This window comes from Augochlora pura, chromosome 6, assembly GCF_028453695.1.
Source record: "Augochlora pura isolate Apur16 chromosome 6, APUR_v2.2.1, whole genome shotgun sequence".
Classification (NCBI taxonomy): Eukaryota; Metazoa; Arthropoda; class Insecta; order Hymenoptera; family Halictidae; genus Augochlora; species Augochlora pura.
In genome coordinates, this window is record NC_135777.1 from 5,999,511 (window position 1) to 6,013,829 (window position 14,319).

Consider the following 14,319-nt stretch of genomic DNA (forward strand, 5'->3'; position numbering starts at 1 on the left):
AAACAGTACTATTATGGCTCAATATTAAAACATGAAACTAAAAATCGTTGCAACTATTAAATTACGACACGTATATGTAAATTATAATTATATACGCATAGCTAAGTGTGTCTTCTAGGTTTGTCAATCGTAACAGTCCGTTCGTTACGCCTCCAATATCGTAAGATTAATGTTTTAACCGCGGATCGTTGTCTTCAAAAGCTGGTCGGTGCTGAAAATAATGAATTATGTCAAAACAGAATAGAATGCTACCAAGCATGATTAATTAACGTAATAGTTACAAGAAGTAATTAATTTCGTATTGCAATTTCTGTTAAAAGATTGAATAATTTTATTTACCGCCACTATATAGTGGCACTATCTTGTGCGCGATCGAACTACTATTTGGCGAACAGTTTGGGCATTTTGCCGCTGAAAAGCGCCATTCCTGTGTTTGCGAGGAAGAGAAATTTCGTGCCGGATTTAGCATGGTTCCGACGAACAAGGTTTCGGCCCTAAAATTTTTATTGGAAAATGATCTTAAAGGGGCCGATTTAAAATGGTCATTATTTGTAGCGGCATGCAACACGTATCGCTACGATACTTGTTTAAAACCCTTTCCACCAATGTACATTAAGAACAAATGCAAAGATATCGATGCTTTGGTAGAGTATATAAATTGTAACTGCAATTTATCCTTGTCTGTAATTCAGCACTTGTTGTAGATTAAAATTTTAACTACAGAGGGGCACTATAGAACTGATTCCACCACTTACTGTGATACTTAAAGAATTGCAAGAATCAGAGGTGTATGAAAAATATAGCACAACTATAGAATTATTGTATTGGGCTTTAATTTGTTTAAGAGATCCTTGCATAAAGAGCGTTAGTAAAGATTGTGTAAGTTTACCTATTACAGGTATTTACTTTTTTTAATGTACGATTATTATTAATGGAAGTTTGTAACACAGTACGGATCCATATTAAAAAAAGTACCAACGGTGACACCTGTAGCGGCACCAAATTTAATATTTGAAGTTGCGAATGCGCAGCAATCAACTTCAGAAAAAAGGTGGAGAACAATTGTTCAAGGCTGTACAACTTTCTATGCTTACCACGGAAGTCGGTTAGAGAACTTCCATTCTATTATACATTATGGTCTACAACAAAGTATGTGCAAGGTAAAGTAGATCAAAATTGAATACACAAGAAGAGACCAATGTATTTATAAAATATTAATTTCTTCTTCAGAAATCGATGTTTGGCAAAGGAATATATTTATCGAGCGAATTAGGTCTAAGTTTACTATATAGTCCAATTGGATACGGCTGGGGAGACAGTGTTCTGGGAAGTGAAATAAGCTGCATCGCTTTGTGCGAGTTTGTCAATGATGTTGATGTTAAAAATAGAGATACAGGTAATTATGTTATATGACAAAAACACAAGGCAAAACATTGGGTACGTTTAAATCTTGTTGCAGAGAATAATGCTCAGACTATGGTTAGAAGTTCTTTAGATAGAAGTGTACCAAATAAATATTATTTAGTAACGAACAGTGAATTAGTACGAGTAAGATATATTCTTGTTTACAGTCAAGAAGCCCGGATCTCAAGGTACACGCATTAAAACTCTTCAACACCCTACATACAAAACAATAATTTGCAATGTTTCAGATCAAATAATAATACCGGATTATTAGCATGGGTCAAGCAACATAAATTGTTAACATTCGTATTTGGTTATCTGGTGCTGCTGACCTCGGTTGGATTGACTCATAACAAACAAGTTGAAAGATACTATAAATTACTTGCTCAAAAGCTTGGGTTGGAGTAAAAACATCATTTTTGTATCGTTGCGAATCGTTAATGCATTTCTTTCTTAAGTTAAGAAAATTACATTCCATGTCTTTGTATATCCTTCCATGAATTTCTATGCCAAGTTTGCCTTAAACATTCTAATAATCATTCTATACGTTTCGAACTGTTAATTATGATTTTTACTATGGTCTCTCATGAAATTGTATTCATTGACAGCAATAATATACAATAATTTAATACAATACATAATTGAACCCGGAGGCATTATATGTATACATATTAGAGTTGCTAGAATGCCCACTTATCAAATACTGCTTGATTCCAACGTAATTGGAGTTCTATAATTGCGGAGAGTTTTATAAGAGCAATACACATTAACTAAGAACATAATTGTATCGGGCCTCCTACTATAATAATTGAAATATAAGTAGCGAACGGCGAGAGAAGAGGTTAAGCCGGTTAACTATCATGGCCATCTGGTGGCAGGCATCGAAGACGGGAGGAGGGTGTGCCTGAAGACAAGCGCCACTTGCCTTGTTACGTGCGTGCGCACAGGGTGATCTTCTGACTGGTCATCTACCAAACAAATTCAAATAATCGGAGTCGTTCAGAGTCGTTGTCGTTACGGTACTACGAGGCGGACGCTGCTTCAAAACTATTCGGATCTGTGAAATTGAACGACAAATATCAATCGATCTGATTTTAACGATGGCTTTAAGAAATCGGACCTCAATTAATACGGTGAGTAGACTTTTTAAAGGAAATGTTTACAAGCAACTTTTTACATGTGGAATACCGAAAAGGTCAGTCAATGTGAATAGGGCATCCTCATTTAAATATCTCTCGCACGTTTTAAAGCCTATTGAGAGCACGACCATATTTTATTTCTATATATTTGATTTTATACTTGTTTCTAAATTTTATCGAATCAATTTATTGGAAGAATAAGTGAAGCTGAGATATCAACTTGGATAAAAACTGATACATTCTGTTTTGCATTAACTTTCTTTTTCGTTTCTCGATGATTGTTTTTATACGTTCGGTAGTAATAATTTTAATTTGCAATACTTTATGTTAAAAAGCATTATGTTAAAAAATCATTTGCAGAGTTAAAAGCATTGTAAAGCGGTAGAAATAAGAAATATACTCTACTCGATTTTCAGAATCTTTTAAACCGGGAAAATGTAACAAATATTAAATCTGCATGCACCGTGATCCAAGGGAAGACAAAGAGAGCCGCCTTAGGTGAAATTGGAAACAGAGTAAACACAGTGAGAGGAGTTGAACCCATTGATAGAACCAGTTTGCTACAAGCGGATAAGAAAAAATTAGTAGCTCCAACGAAACCAGTTGTAAAACTAACAGAGAAAAAATTGCAAAAACTTCCGGAAGAAACTGTTGAACCAACAGTAAAAGAGTCTGCACCTGAAGAAAATAAATCAGCACAGCCCGCTATAAAAAAAGAGATTGAATCATTTTCTAGTGACCTTCTGCCAGTTGAGGACATTGATAAGGAGGATCATGAAAATCCTACTCTAGTTTCTATCTATAGCAATGACATTTATGAATATCTAAGATCACTAGAAAACAAATATCCTGTGAAAATAGGATACCTAACAGACCAAGAGGTAACACCGAAAATGAGGAGCGTACTCGTAGATTGGCTTATTGAAGTTCACCAGCAATTTCGTTTAATGCCAGAAACGTTGTATCTCACAGTGGCTACCATTGATAGATTTCTGCAGGTTTGTTCTTCTTTATAGAAAGAAAAAAGAAATCGTGTATCCTTAAATAGAGCAGTTAGTTTAAATTATTGTCCATAGGCCTATCATTCGATAGACAGGAAACGATTGCAGTTGGTCGGCGTAACAGCTATGCTTGTTGCTAGCAAATACGAGGAAATGTACTCTCCAGATATGAGCGATTTCGTGTATATTACGGACAATGCGTATTCCAAGGAGGAGATATTGCAAATGGAAATGGTTGTAGTGAGAACTCTGGATTACTCGTTAGGTAGACCATTACCCCTACATTTTCTTAGAAGATATAGCAAAGCTGGAAAGGTATGTTGCATGAAGGTAAACTCACTGAAATCTCAGTTCATTGTATGTTGTCTCAAACAGTTTAATTTTTTTTGGTAAGGCTGTTGCTCTACATCACACATTGGCCAAATATTTTTTGGAGCAATGTTTAGTGCATTACGAAATGTGTCACTACTCTCCAAGCCTTCTTGCAGCTGCTGCACTGTACTTAGCATTTGTGTAAGTAATTTTAACAAGTATTAGAGTATTTCTTTTGAAAATGCTGTATTAAAAGGTTTCCAATACAATGCCTGTTACTAATCTATTCGTTTTGGTATTTCTTTGTATAGCATTACTGGTAACAATGACGATAACAAGAATAAAGTGGTTTGGACAAATACCTTAGTACATTATAGTACCTATACTAAGACTGACTTATTGCCTGTGGTACAGGAAATAGCTAGGATTATAATTAATTCGGATAAAATCAAGTTTCAAGCTGCTAGGAGGAAATATGCTCAATCGAAGTATATGAAGATTAGTACTCGGCCCGAACTTCGATCGCAGATTATGACTGCCATGGCTACTGCCAAGAATAGTACAATATCGATTTAGTATGTAGAACTACATCGAGACATTTGTTTATGCAAAGATGCATAAAAATGAGAAGGCATTATTCTGTAAGCAACTGTCTCACTACTAAATTATATTAAATTAATTAAAAGTAGAACGAATAATATGATGGGGTTTCTCTTCGCGTTATTGTGTCGCATTTTTTAAGCTCGCCAATGATACAATCTCGTTTGTAAACGAACATATCGTTGTGTTTACTTTGAAGACGACCTTCTAATCTAAAATAAGGCAACTTTAGCTTGACATACTAAGTGATTTATGTTTTCTAAAGACAAAAACTTTTAGTAAGTAGTAACTTTACAATTAATTTTGCATAAGTGTAATGTGCGGCGTAGTAAAAAACATCTCATTCATAAAAAAATAGATATTTGACACGTTAATTATTTGTTAAGCAGTTTGAAAGAAACGCGCACAAGAGTATAGTCAATAAGATTGGCAAACAACAACATTGTCGACAAATCGTAATTTAAATTTAATTAAAATTCAACAAAATAATTTAACTTCCTTAAAGGAAATATTAATTTCCGCCAATTATTTAAACTGAAATCGAATCGCATGATATATAGAACCATTTCAAGCTATTTTTAACTACTGACTTACCTTTACTAACTTAGAGTAATAATATTAAACTCAGTAAAGCATTTACTTATAAAATATATCTCAAGGTTAATAATATTTAAATATTCTTTGATACTTGTAATTTGCAGAAGTTTTATGTACTCGAAATCTTGGTTTATAAATAATTAAATTGTATTTTAAAACTTTTATTCAGAATTATAAAATGACATTATTTTGATATTGGGTATAGCGTTTTGATATTGTATAGTATAGTATTATACACTATTTATCAATAGTGTATGAAAATATACGGGTATTTCAGACTATATTAACCTATACTTTGATATGAATATTTTCACAGATATTATACTTGTTCTTATTGCTGTACCAATCCCCTTGTTGCATACAGAATGTATATCTATAAAATTTATGTAAAATTAACATTACTGAAAAATAAATCGTATAAACGTTTCTGTGAGCAGACGACATTATTTGGGTATTCGTATTTCAATTACTGTCGAAATATTTGACTCATATATTACAATGAAACTCAATTTCATTGTAAATGTTGTGTATTATATAACTATTTCTATATATTGCTAATGTTATTTGCTTGCGCAAAGTTTATAGAGTTATATTCATAATCTCTAAAATTAAGTATTCTTTTGCACATTAAATTTATCTTGTGGATTTCTTGAAAGTTAAATAACATAAACATAACTTCAAATATTTTTTGAAAATTCCTTCAGGATTTATTATAGAAGTTGAGTGAAGACAATTGGACGAATCAAACTTGTTTTGAAGTGATTTCGAACAATGGTGAATTTGATTTATGATAAATAGTGAACAACAATACAGTCTATTTAACACGTTGATGCCGGCTTGACCCCACCGGTGTGTCACACGTGTCAGACCCGTGGGCGGCGTACATTTGCTTATTTTGCTTGCATTTCACAAAATAGGTTTATGTTATTTTATCTGAACATTACAAACAGGTATTCAATAGTAAAACCATAGAAATTCAATATTATAAATTTAACATGATTATTTAATTTTTGTAAATTTCAGAGAAAATCGTGAATATCGACGCCGGCGTCAACGTGTTAAATAACGAGGTTTGACATTCTTTGTAAAAATTTATGCGATCCGAAGTTGTTGACAAAATATATTCCTTTTAGGAAATGTTAGAATATATTTAGTTTCCACGATGTAGAATTACATACTGGCGGACGTGTAATAAAAGGTTCTGAAAAAAAATAGAATAAAATTAACTGTTTGTGATATACTTTTGAAATAATTTTTCTTTACCAATTAATTTATAAGTTGCAGAAACTCCTTGGAATTGTGTTGAAAGTTGTGCATTCTCCTAAAATATACATATGCGATTTATTAAAGCGTTTTTCTATGATTAAATAATTTATAATCATATATTACCATTTCTGGGAAACTCGATGGTGCAGATTTATCCCAAATCTCAGATTTACTTTTCTCTATCAAACGCAGAAATTGTTCCATGGTATTTTGCAATGTTTCTGCGTACTCATCACAATCAAAGTACACAAGCATTTGCACCAATCCATGTAACTCATCTAATAATAGAATTTTTTTTAATATTTGAAAACTAATCGCATGTAAAAATTGTGGCTCAATCTACAAACCCTTTTCTTTATATGTACTGCTCACAATTTGATGTAAGGCTTGTATCAATGCTAAATCCTCGAAAGCGCTGCCCCTTTTCAAGCTTAAAAGCTTTCTTTCGTGCTTCCTACGATTCTTACTCGATCTATAACTTTTTCTAAAGAGCATTTTGTTACTATTTGTAGCGATTCAAATTAAGTGTCAGCGTACTTATACGATTCTTACCCAGATAAGCTAGACAGTCTTGATTTCTGACTGGACGTTGAGCTAACGATGCTACTTGTATCGCTGAGAAGGTCTGAAATACCTCTGTCGTACACAGATTCGTTGTCACCAATCATTCCAGAGCATGATTGTGCATTTCTTTCTGAAATATTTGCTCTAACTACGGCGAGGCGACATTTGTAATCTTCAAAGTCTTGTCTATTCTTTTCTATTTGGGATGTTATGTGATCTGCATGGTCAAATACATTCGATTTTATGTGGGACTCTGAAAACATATTTTCCTTAGATTATATCTTTCTTAAAATGGAGAAACTTCTACATCGTATTACCAACAGACAAACGCACCAATTAGATCTAAACGTTCTTTATCATGCGCGATTCTTACAGCATCTTTCCACTGTTTACCATTGCACAAAGAAATTATCGTTTCCTCTTCGTCTTCCAAATAGTTATTGAGAATATATGCAGCCTCCTCATACCGTTTGTCGCTCTTCAATCGATCCACAAGCTCTTTGTAAAGCGCGCGTTTCTCTGTCAAACTAAAATGTCAATGAATTATTTAATCATGGATTTACATGCACTTGAAGCTTCGTAGTCCGCAACAATTATTTTTTACCTTAGTTTCATTTCTGTAGAAAGAACAATAACATCTTGCCAGCTTCCAGCTAATTTATAGGCTTTCAGAGCTTCTTTTAAATCACTGCTTCTGTGGAACATGATACCGGCTTCGTGGTAATGCCTTTTCTTTAATAGAAACTCTCCGTAAATTCTAGCGATCTCTTTATATTGTGCACTGTCCTTTTGAAATAATTTCAACGCTTTCGTGTATAAATCGTGATTGCGTATTAGATTTATGCATTCGTTAAATCCATTTGGCTCTCTAGCTATATGTTCGAGCGCTGACTCATAACGCTTCAAATGCAAATCAATGGAGTATTTCATAAATTTATCGTAATTTCCATCGAGCCTCTTCATGTCATTTAAAAATGGAATATACTCTTTAGGGTCCTTTTGCGACTTGGAGGCGATAAACATTGTCAGATCAAAATCGTACATACCTAGGGCTATATCAAACAATACGCTTACATCTACTATATACAATAAATATTTCAATGCTTCGTCTGACGTTATAGATTCCACATTCTGAGAAGCTTCTTCTAATTCCCGCATCTCCCTTATCTTTAACAGGGCATTCTCCAATCCTTGTCTTCTTCTATCTTTAACCAAGCTAATTAATATCGGTTGTATCAAATTATTGCCTGTATTCTTGCTTTCCATAATATTTCTCATTAAATCACAGACCAATTCTACTTTGTTTGTTGCAGTATTATTTATATTCGTATATCTTGAGCTTTTATAATAATTTGCATATATTGTCGTGGCAACGCATTCCTCCTCTAATTCGGTCAAAAACAAGCTTAACCAGCTGGATTTCGAAACTTGCTCCACAAATTTCTCAGCGTTCTCAATAAATTTATTAGGATCGTGATCGTAAATCAAATTTAAATTTATTCTTTGTCTACGCATCAAGTCAAATGCTGCCAAATAATTGCAATTATCTAAATAATAGCCAACGATGTACAAGGACAATGCTCGAGGTTGTATGCATTCTAAATTTCCACGTGGCATTTGTAGGATTGTTTTTGAATCCCTGGGAATGGCAGCGATCAACTGAGACCCTCTTTCCACTCTTCTAACATTTAACTCTAAAAATATTGATTTTAAATTACAATACCGATATAATTTTCAAGCTGAATATTAAACAGTACCTGTAAACGATTTTTCATTGTTTAGATTTTCCCAAGGCTTAACAGTTAAGTCGTGCCTGATCAACTCTTCAAAGTCCTCTTCGTTCATCTTCACACATATCAATGTATGTTGCAGTGTTGTCAGGAGCAAAAACTCTGAGTGAACAAAGAAACTGGTGATATTGTTAGCAGTTTGTTTTCCATTTATGGAAAAACAATTTCTATGCGATAATGACAATACAGTGTTTTTTCCATCAATATTTACCACTTCCACTGTATAAGTGTGGTTGGGTAACTGTACATTTATTAGAAACAATTCTGAGTTTTTCGTATATAATAGTGTAGAATTTTCAGTAAACACATAAGCCTCTTTCAAATTAGGAGAAGGAACAATATGCAGAATTAAACCATCCATAGGGTGCATTCCTCTAAAAAAATAACAACTTAATGTTGGAGCAATATTTTAAATAACTTGAAAATTCGAATGAGTGTTCTGGAGTATGGACTTACCCTACTACTACTTCACCATGTGTTTGATCATCCACTGCATGCAAACGTAAAACACATAGGAAGCTTTGATTATTTATTAACAAAGAACAGAGAATCTTATCCTCGTCAAGCCAAAGAAAATGATGCATATTGTAAACAGATCTTTTTATACATTCCCTTGAAACAATTTTCCACTTGATATCGTACGATCCAATGCATTTATAGTCTACTGCCAGTGAACCCTAGTTTAAAAAAGATCTTATTTTCTTGTACAGTTCAGTGTACCATTTAATATGTACTTACTGTTAAGTGTTTATAAAACTTTAATTTATTACTCGCAGAAATACAAAATAACGTATTACTGTCAACCCAAGTATTTGTACTTTCTACGTCTGGTGCAAAAACAGTGGCATTCACTGCTTCAGAAGTATCTAAAATTGTATGCGCCATCGGTGGTGGTATAATTCCTATTCTTAGTCCAGTCATCAATAATCTACATCCATCAATTACTCCAATGATGGATTTGTCATATATGGTCTTGCCTCTACTATGATTAACACACCAGTTGTAATCGCATGTAATCAATTCCTTGGATGTCAACATAATTAATCTTTTAGAAGAGAACGTTGTACTCCATGTCATATATATCAATGAACTATCATTTGGAAATGTAATTGTCTGTTTCAAGTACCAATGACAATTATTTTCTGTCCAAAGTTGCAAAATCGAGGAGTGATTTTCTTGTGTTGTGCACCAAATAGTTAAAATCTCTGAATCTGGTGACCAAAATAAATCCTTCACCTGCATTAGAATTTTTTAACTATAATTAAACATCTTATGAACCATACTGGCTTTAAAATGGTAGAGATTTATATGTACCCTAATTTCTTTCGGCTTAAAGGGAAGCAAAAATTCTCTGTGCTTCAAGCCATTCTTCTCGAAAAGTGCAACAACATGTTTATTAGGTAAAGTTTGTGTGGTTGCTATTAGACTTCCAGATGGTTTCCATGATAATGATTCTTCCAAACCATTCGCAAGCTCGCTAGTATATTGTAAAATTCCTTCCCTATTAAATACCTTGAACTGTCTTACTCTACTTTGTCGATGTAAGAAACCTACAGCAAATAATGAGCCATCTTCCCTCCACGTTATTCTGTAGGATTCATCGTCCTGTTCATTTTGAGATATCTCTGTTGGCTGAGACACTGCTGCTTTCTTTCCTACGGATCCATGAAACTGGGTTTCTTTTTTACCCCATCCAACAGTTACAAATTGTTTTCTACCAAAATCTACATCATATAGATCTACCTAAAATATATATTTTATATATCTTTTGTACATTATTCAGTGTCATGGTTCAATAAAAATATCATAAAAGCTATAATTACCTCCGATATTACTTGAAAAGTAGATACCATTGTTATTACAATACCATCGACTGTAATTAATATTATTATTTCATGATCTGGACTAAGTTTCATACATTGCAAATTCGTGTTTAATTCACACATTACTTCATAACCAAGTTTCGATTCTAAATTTATGATATCACCGCTTTTGGTGGCAGCAAACAGTTCCTGTGTTACGCTACAATATTCCATACCAACAAGATCCAACTTTTCATCAATATCAAAAGATATTGGGTCTTTCCCATAGTCTGACGGAAATTTGTATAGCTTGTTTTTCAACAATAAATAAACATCATCATTAATTGTGTTAATAGTAAACAATGTTGTTGAAGCATTCGGTTCATTTAAACTTTGATCTTGTGAAAAGTTTAAAGGCCGACTGGCACGTCGAGTTAGCGTTAAATTTTTCATTGTTCAATAACAACTGCTCCCTACAATAAAAGAAAAACAAGTAAGAATATTTCTTTATTATCTTATTGCAGGCGTGGAAAGGTATTTGACAAATATTAACCACTATAATTCGGTTTCAATGCAATATTATGTTTGTATACACAGGTAAAGTAAGATGCTATTACGACCGCGTGCAAATATCTATTGCGTATGGCGATGACGACTTTGCACGTGCACATGGTTTTCTCCCTCTCTAATCAAGCGCATGTATCCCTGCCATTTTACCGCGCATGCAATCCGCAGTGAATTCTACTTCAGCATTGAACTGTCAGCCAATTAGTGGAAAGCAATTCCTGACCCCATCTTCAACTGCTTAGCAATCAAAGTCGTGCACGAGTTGGGGCTATATAATACACTAGATAGTATACTGTACCTATGTAATACATACCGTACCTATACACGTGTGCACATTTACACGATGGAACTGCATATGTAGTAATGTGCAACAAGAATTTTATTTTCGTCGCGACAGTTCAATTTATATATGTAGTAATCATTTCAATAAAAATAGAAACATATTCATAAACGATTGTTACAAGTCCATATACTCTGAATGTATTATTGAATACATTGTTTTATTTCAATATAGATGACAGCATGAACGGAGACATTGTTGACGATGAAGACGAAGATGTTGTCATACAAGTACGGAACAGTATTCGTCGCTAACATAATAATGAATAAAAAATTCTGTCTTTTATCCACAGGGAACTCCTTTATACGAACATTTACATCAAATGGGTTACACAGATTTCGAAAGCGTGAAACTAAATAGAACAGATCTTGCTGAAGAGAAGAAATTTTATACTAAACTCATAGTAAAGTTATTTTTCCCATGAAAGAATACTGGTGAATACATCAATGTTTCGTAAAATACATGTTTATATATTTTTAGGATTTTGTACATTATGTTAGAGATTCTTTCAAGAAACTTTCTCTTATATATTCAGAACTGAATCAGGTAAGGATGGAGTATTAAAACTATCGTAGCGCACAATTATTCTTCAGAAAATAATACAAAATGTTGTTCATAATAGGATGACAGCGTGCCAAAAAAACGAGTGTCTACCATTTTAGATGCAAAAGTTCTTTCAAATGATCATGCGTGTATGATACATAGTTTCCTTGATAAGTACAACTATAGACCATGGAGGTTGATAATTCATTTATTAAATTTTGTATTAATCATAACATCTGGTAATATTAACAGTTATGTGATTGTTTTGTAGGACCACATTATTCAAGATTCTATTGTCAGGTGTAATTTTATCAGCTTCGATATTATCTCCCTCTGTATATAAAAATTCAGTAAGATGTTTCGGATTATCCATATTATCTTATGTCAGCTATATAGAGTACTCTAGAGTGCGTATGCACAAGGATTTGAAGACCATGGTATCCTTACAAAATGATACATTTGATTTATATAAGAAAGGTCTAAAAATTTTAAAACACGGATATAAAATAAATTTGAATAGAAATAAGCGTACTCAACAGTTCTAGTAAGTTCTTGATGCTGCATGGAATGACTGTATTTATTTTATTTCAATATATTCTTTTATTTTACAGCGATCTTACAGCAGACAGTCTGAAGCATCTGCAGCCTATAATGGAAAATATAATAACGTGCTTAGAGCATGTTTCGACCACCTATTATCACATCTCCTTACTTCTCATAAAACTGTTGCCAAAGAATATGCCTTATGATAATCTATTAACTACTTTTGAAACAGCGGTATTTGAAATATCTGGTGAAATACATTATAAAAAATTACAGGTCAGACCAAAAAGAATTGTTCAGTGGTTATCAAATGATTTATATTTATATACGCATTTTCTCTAACAGAATTTATATTACACTTATATTATCATCCAATCAGAGATGTTATATTTATTTGCTATCGCATACAATAACCTTACATGGCAAGAATCTGGCAGTACAATTCCCGAATTCAAATTAGCATACATCGTTCATTTTTTAGTTAAATATTTAGCAGTGTATCAAAGAAAATTATCAAAGATTATTGATGTTTACTATGGTTCTAAAATAGAGCCGATTTCATTTCAATACAAGTAAGAATATTATATGTCTTTTTTTTTGGAAATCTATACTTTACTTACACGATCTTAATGTTTCAGAGGGCCTGTTGCATTTCATTGGCAAAATTTGTACATGCAATTATACTTAACTACCAATAAGTTACAATTAGCTTACGGCCATGTATTATCCATATTACAAGATATCGATGATAATGTTATAAAAAACGTGGCAGAAGAAGATGCTATTGAAAATATATTACGTAAATTGAATCAAACACAGAAAGATATTGTAGCAGCAAAAGATTTCATTGAATTTGGTAGTTTACATCTTTTGAAAATGCAAATTAGAAATCGTACAGAGAATCATATAGAAAAGGATATCCCAACACCGGAGGTAGATACCGATATCCGTATTGTACATGATTCAGAACCACTAATTATGGATGAAGTCTTTGAAGAATATATTAAAGCAGAATGCTTGAAATCTTTAAACGATGAAAACGATGAAAAGGACGATGTCCCGGTGTTCAATTTTAAATGGGATAAGTCATTATTTAAGAATTTTATGGTTGAATTAAAAGATGTTTTAGTTGAGAAACACAAGTGTATGTCAGAAAGGGAATTGAAAGCATTACAACGAATGCATAAAGATAAAATAAGTGAGACTGCCTCAGAAAATATATGTCAAGTTCTTGTACCTTCAGTTAATGCATCTGAAACAATAGATAAAAGTCAAATTATAGCTGATAAAGTTTTTAATGATAAGGAAAACAATCAGACAAATTGTACTTTCAAAGAAAGCGAAAGTATTAAACCAATATTTGAAAACAATGATGATGATTATTTCGACCAAGAAAAATTTCCAATTATACCCATAGCATTACCAAGAAACAAAGAACTTCCATTATTTTTATCATCGCCGTTTTTGCAAGCGGCTGAAGAAACATTTACAGGTAGTGGAGAAAACTCTGAAGATGAAATCAATGAAGCAGAAGGCTTAAAATAACACAATGTAATAATGAGAAAATTATATCAGAATGTATGTAACAACTTCGCATTTGTCTAAAACTTTTTTGAGAGGGGATTAACAAAAGTAACTTTTTTATGATCATTTATTTACAGACATGAAACAAATTACACGTTTAATGAAATAAAGACTTATTTATGCAATTTGCATTTCGTATAGTCTTACCACTACCGTTAATAATAATAATAATGGTTAACACTAACATATAAAATACAATGTGAAATTATCTAGTAGCAAGTATGTTTGTAATGATACAGTTAAATAATATAAAAAGTTGTAGTGCAT

At 32.7% G+C, this 14,319-nt stretch overlaps 4 protein-coding genes across 6 annotated transcripts; 3 read left to right on the forward strand and 1 right to left on the reverse strand.

Moving 5' to 3' along the window:
- The first annotated feature begins 30 nt into the window (after nt 1–30).
- On the forward strand, nt 31–2,465 carry LOC144471736 (protein mono-ADP-ribosyltransferase PARP16-like). 2 transcript variants are annotated; one of them, XM_078184077.1, is made up of 6 exons: nt 31–644; nt 724–879; nt 951–1,160; nt 1,231–1,396; nt 1,572–1,592; nt 1,653–1,814. In XM_078184077.1, exons 1-6 carry the CDS (start codon nt 468–470, stop codon nt 1,676–1,678), a joined length of 756 nt encoding a protein of 251 aa, XP_078040203.1. In that variant the 5' UTR covers nt 31–467; the 3' UTR covers nt 1,679–1,814. The 2 variants fall into 2 exon arrangements, with proteins under 2 accessions (XP_078040203.1, XP_078040202.1); XM_078184076.1 differs by having other exon boundaries at nt 36–644; nt 1,460–1,592; nt 1,653–2,465.
- LOC144471732 (G2/mitotic-specific cyclin-B-like) lies at nt 2,409–5,334 on the forward strand. Its single transcript, XM_078184061.1, has 5 exons — nt 2,409–2,537; nt 2,960–3,541; nt 3,620–3,859; nt 3,939–4,057; nt 4,168–5,334. Exons 1-5 carry the CDS (start codon nt 2,505–2,507, stop codon nt 4,430–4,432), a joined length of 1,239 nt encoding a protein of 412 aa, XP_078040187.1. The 5' UTR covers nt 2,409–2,504; the 3' UTR covers nt 4,433–5,334.
- Nucleotides 5,335–5,748: 414 nt separating this feature from the next.
- Nucleotides 5,749–11,164, reverse strand: Elp1 (elongator complex protein 1). 2 transcript variants are annotated; one of them, XM_078184046.1, is made up of 13 exons: nt 11,029–11,164; nt 10,497–10,948; nt 9,988–10,416; nt 9,412–9,909; nt 9,130–9,350; nt 8,641–9,047; nt 7,488–8,577; nt 7,217–7,410; nt 6,872–7,136; nt 6,667–6,803; nt 6,443–6,597; nt 6,317–6,374; nt 5,749–6,254 (listed from the first exon to the last, which is right to left on the reverse strand). In XM_078184046.1, exons 2-13 carry the CDS (start codon nt 10,926–10,928, stop codon nt 6,193–6,195), a joined length of 3,948 nt encoding a protein of 1,315 aa, XP_078040172.1. In that variant the 5' UTR covers nt 10,929–10,948; nt 11,029–11,164; the 3' UTR covers nt 5,749–6,192. The 2 variants fall into 2 exon arrangements, with proteins under 2 accessions (XP_078040172.1, XP_078040173.1); XM_078184047.1 differs by lacking the exons at nt 10,497–10,948; nt 11,029–11,164 and having other exon boundaries at nt 9,988–10,150; nt 10,228–10,377.
- A 37-nt stretch (nt 11,165–11,201) lies between these two features.
- Nucleotides 11,202–14,241, forward strand: LOC144471728 (uncharacterized). Its single transcript, XM_078184053.1, has 9 exons — nt 11,202–11,612; nt 11,675–11,785; nt 11,863–11,928; nt 12,005–12,120; nt 12,197–12,469; nt 12,537–12,744; nt 12,814–13,040; nt 13,107–14,046; nt 14,130–14,241. The coding sequence occupies exons 1-8, from the start codon at nt 11,565–11,567 to the stop codon at nt 14,011–14,013; spliced, it is 1,956 nt and encodes a 651-aa protein (XP_078040179.1). The 5' UTR covers nt 11,202–11,564; the 3' UTR covers nt 14,014–14,046; nt 14,130–14,241.
- Nucleotides 14,242–14,319: the final 78 nt, after the last annotated feature.

Coding starts and splice junctions, on each gene's coding strand:
- LOC144471736 (XM_078184076.1), top strand. CDS start 468: ATGGTTCCGACGAACAAGGTTTCGGCCCTAAAATTTTTATTGGAAAAT. Junction 645..723: donor GCAAAGATATCGATGCTTTG/GTAGAGTATATA, acceptor TTTTAACTACAG/AGGGGCACTATAGAACTGAT. Junction 880..950: donor AGAGCGTTAGTAAAGATTGT/GTAAGTTTACCT, acceptor TTTGTAACACAG/TACGGATCCATATTAAAAAA.
- LOC144471732 (XM_078184061.1), top strand. CDS start 2,505: ATGGCTTTAAGAAATCGGACCTCAATTAATACG. Junction 2,538..2,959: donor ATCGGACCTCAATTAATACG/GTGAGTAGACTT, acceptor CTCGATTTTCAG/AATCTTTTAAACCGGGAAAA. Junction 4,058..4,167: donor GCACTGTACTTAGCATTTGT/GTAAGTAATTTT, acceptor TTCTTTGTATAG/CATTACTGGTAACAATGACG.
- Elp1 (XM_078184046.1), bottom strand. CDS start 10,928: ATGAAAAATTTAACGCTAACTCGACGTGCCAGTCGGCCTTTAAACTTT. Junction 9,048..9,129: donor CATGGTGAAGTAGTAGTAGG/GTAAGTCCATAC, acceptor TTATTTTTTTAG/AGGAATGCACCCTATGGATG. Junction 7,411..7,487: donor TCTACAGAAATGAAACTAAG/GTAAAAAATAAT, acceptor TTGACATTTTAG/TTTGACAGAGAAACGCGCGC.
- LOC144471728 (XM_078184053.1), top strand. CDS start 11,565: ATGAACGGAGACATTGTTGACGATGAAGACGAAGATGTTGTCATACAA. Junction 11,786..11,862: donor AATTTTATACTAAACTCATA/GTAAAGTTATTT, acceptor ATATATTTTTAG/GATTTTGTACATTATGTTAG. Junction 12,470..12,536: donor AAGCGTACTCAACAGTTCTA/GTAAGTTCTTGA, acceptor TTTATTTTACAG/CGATCTTACAGCAGACAGTC.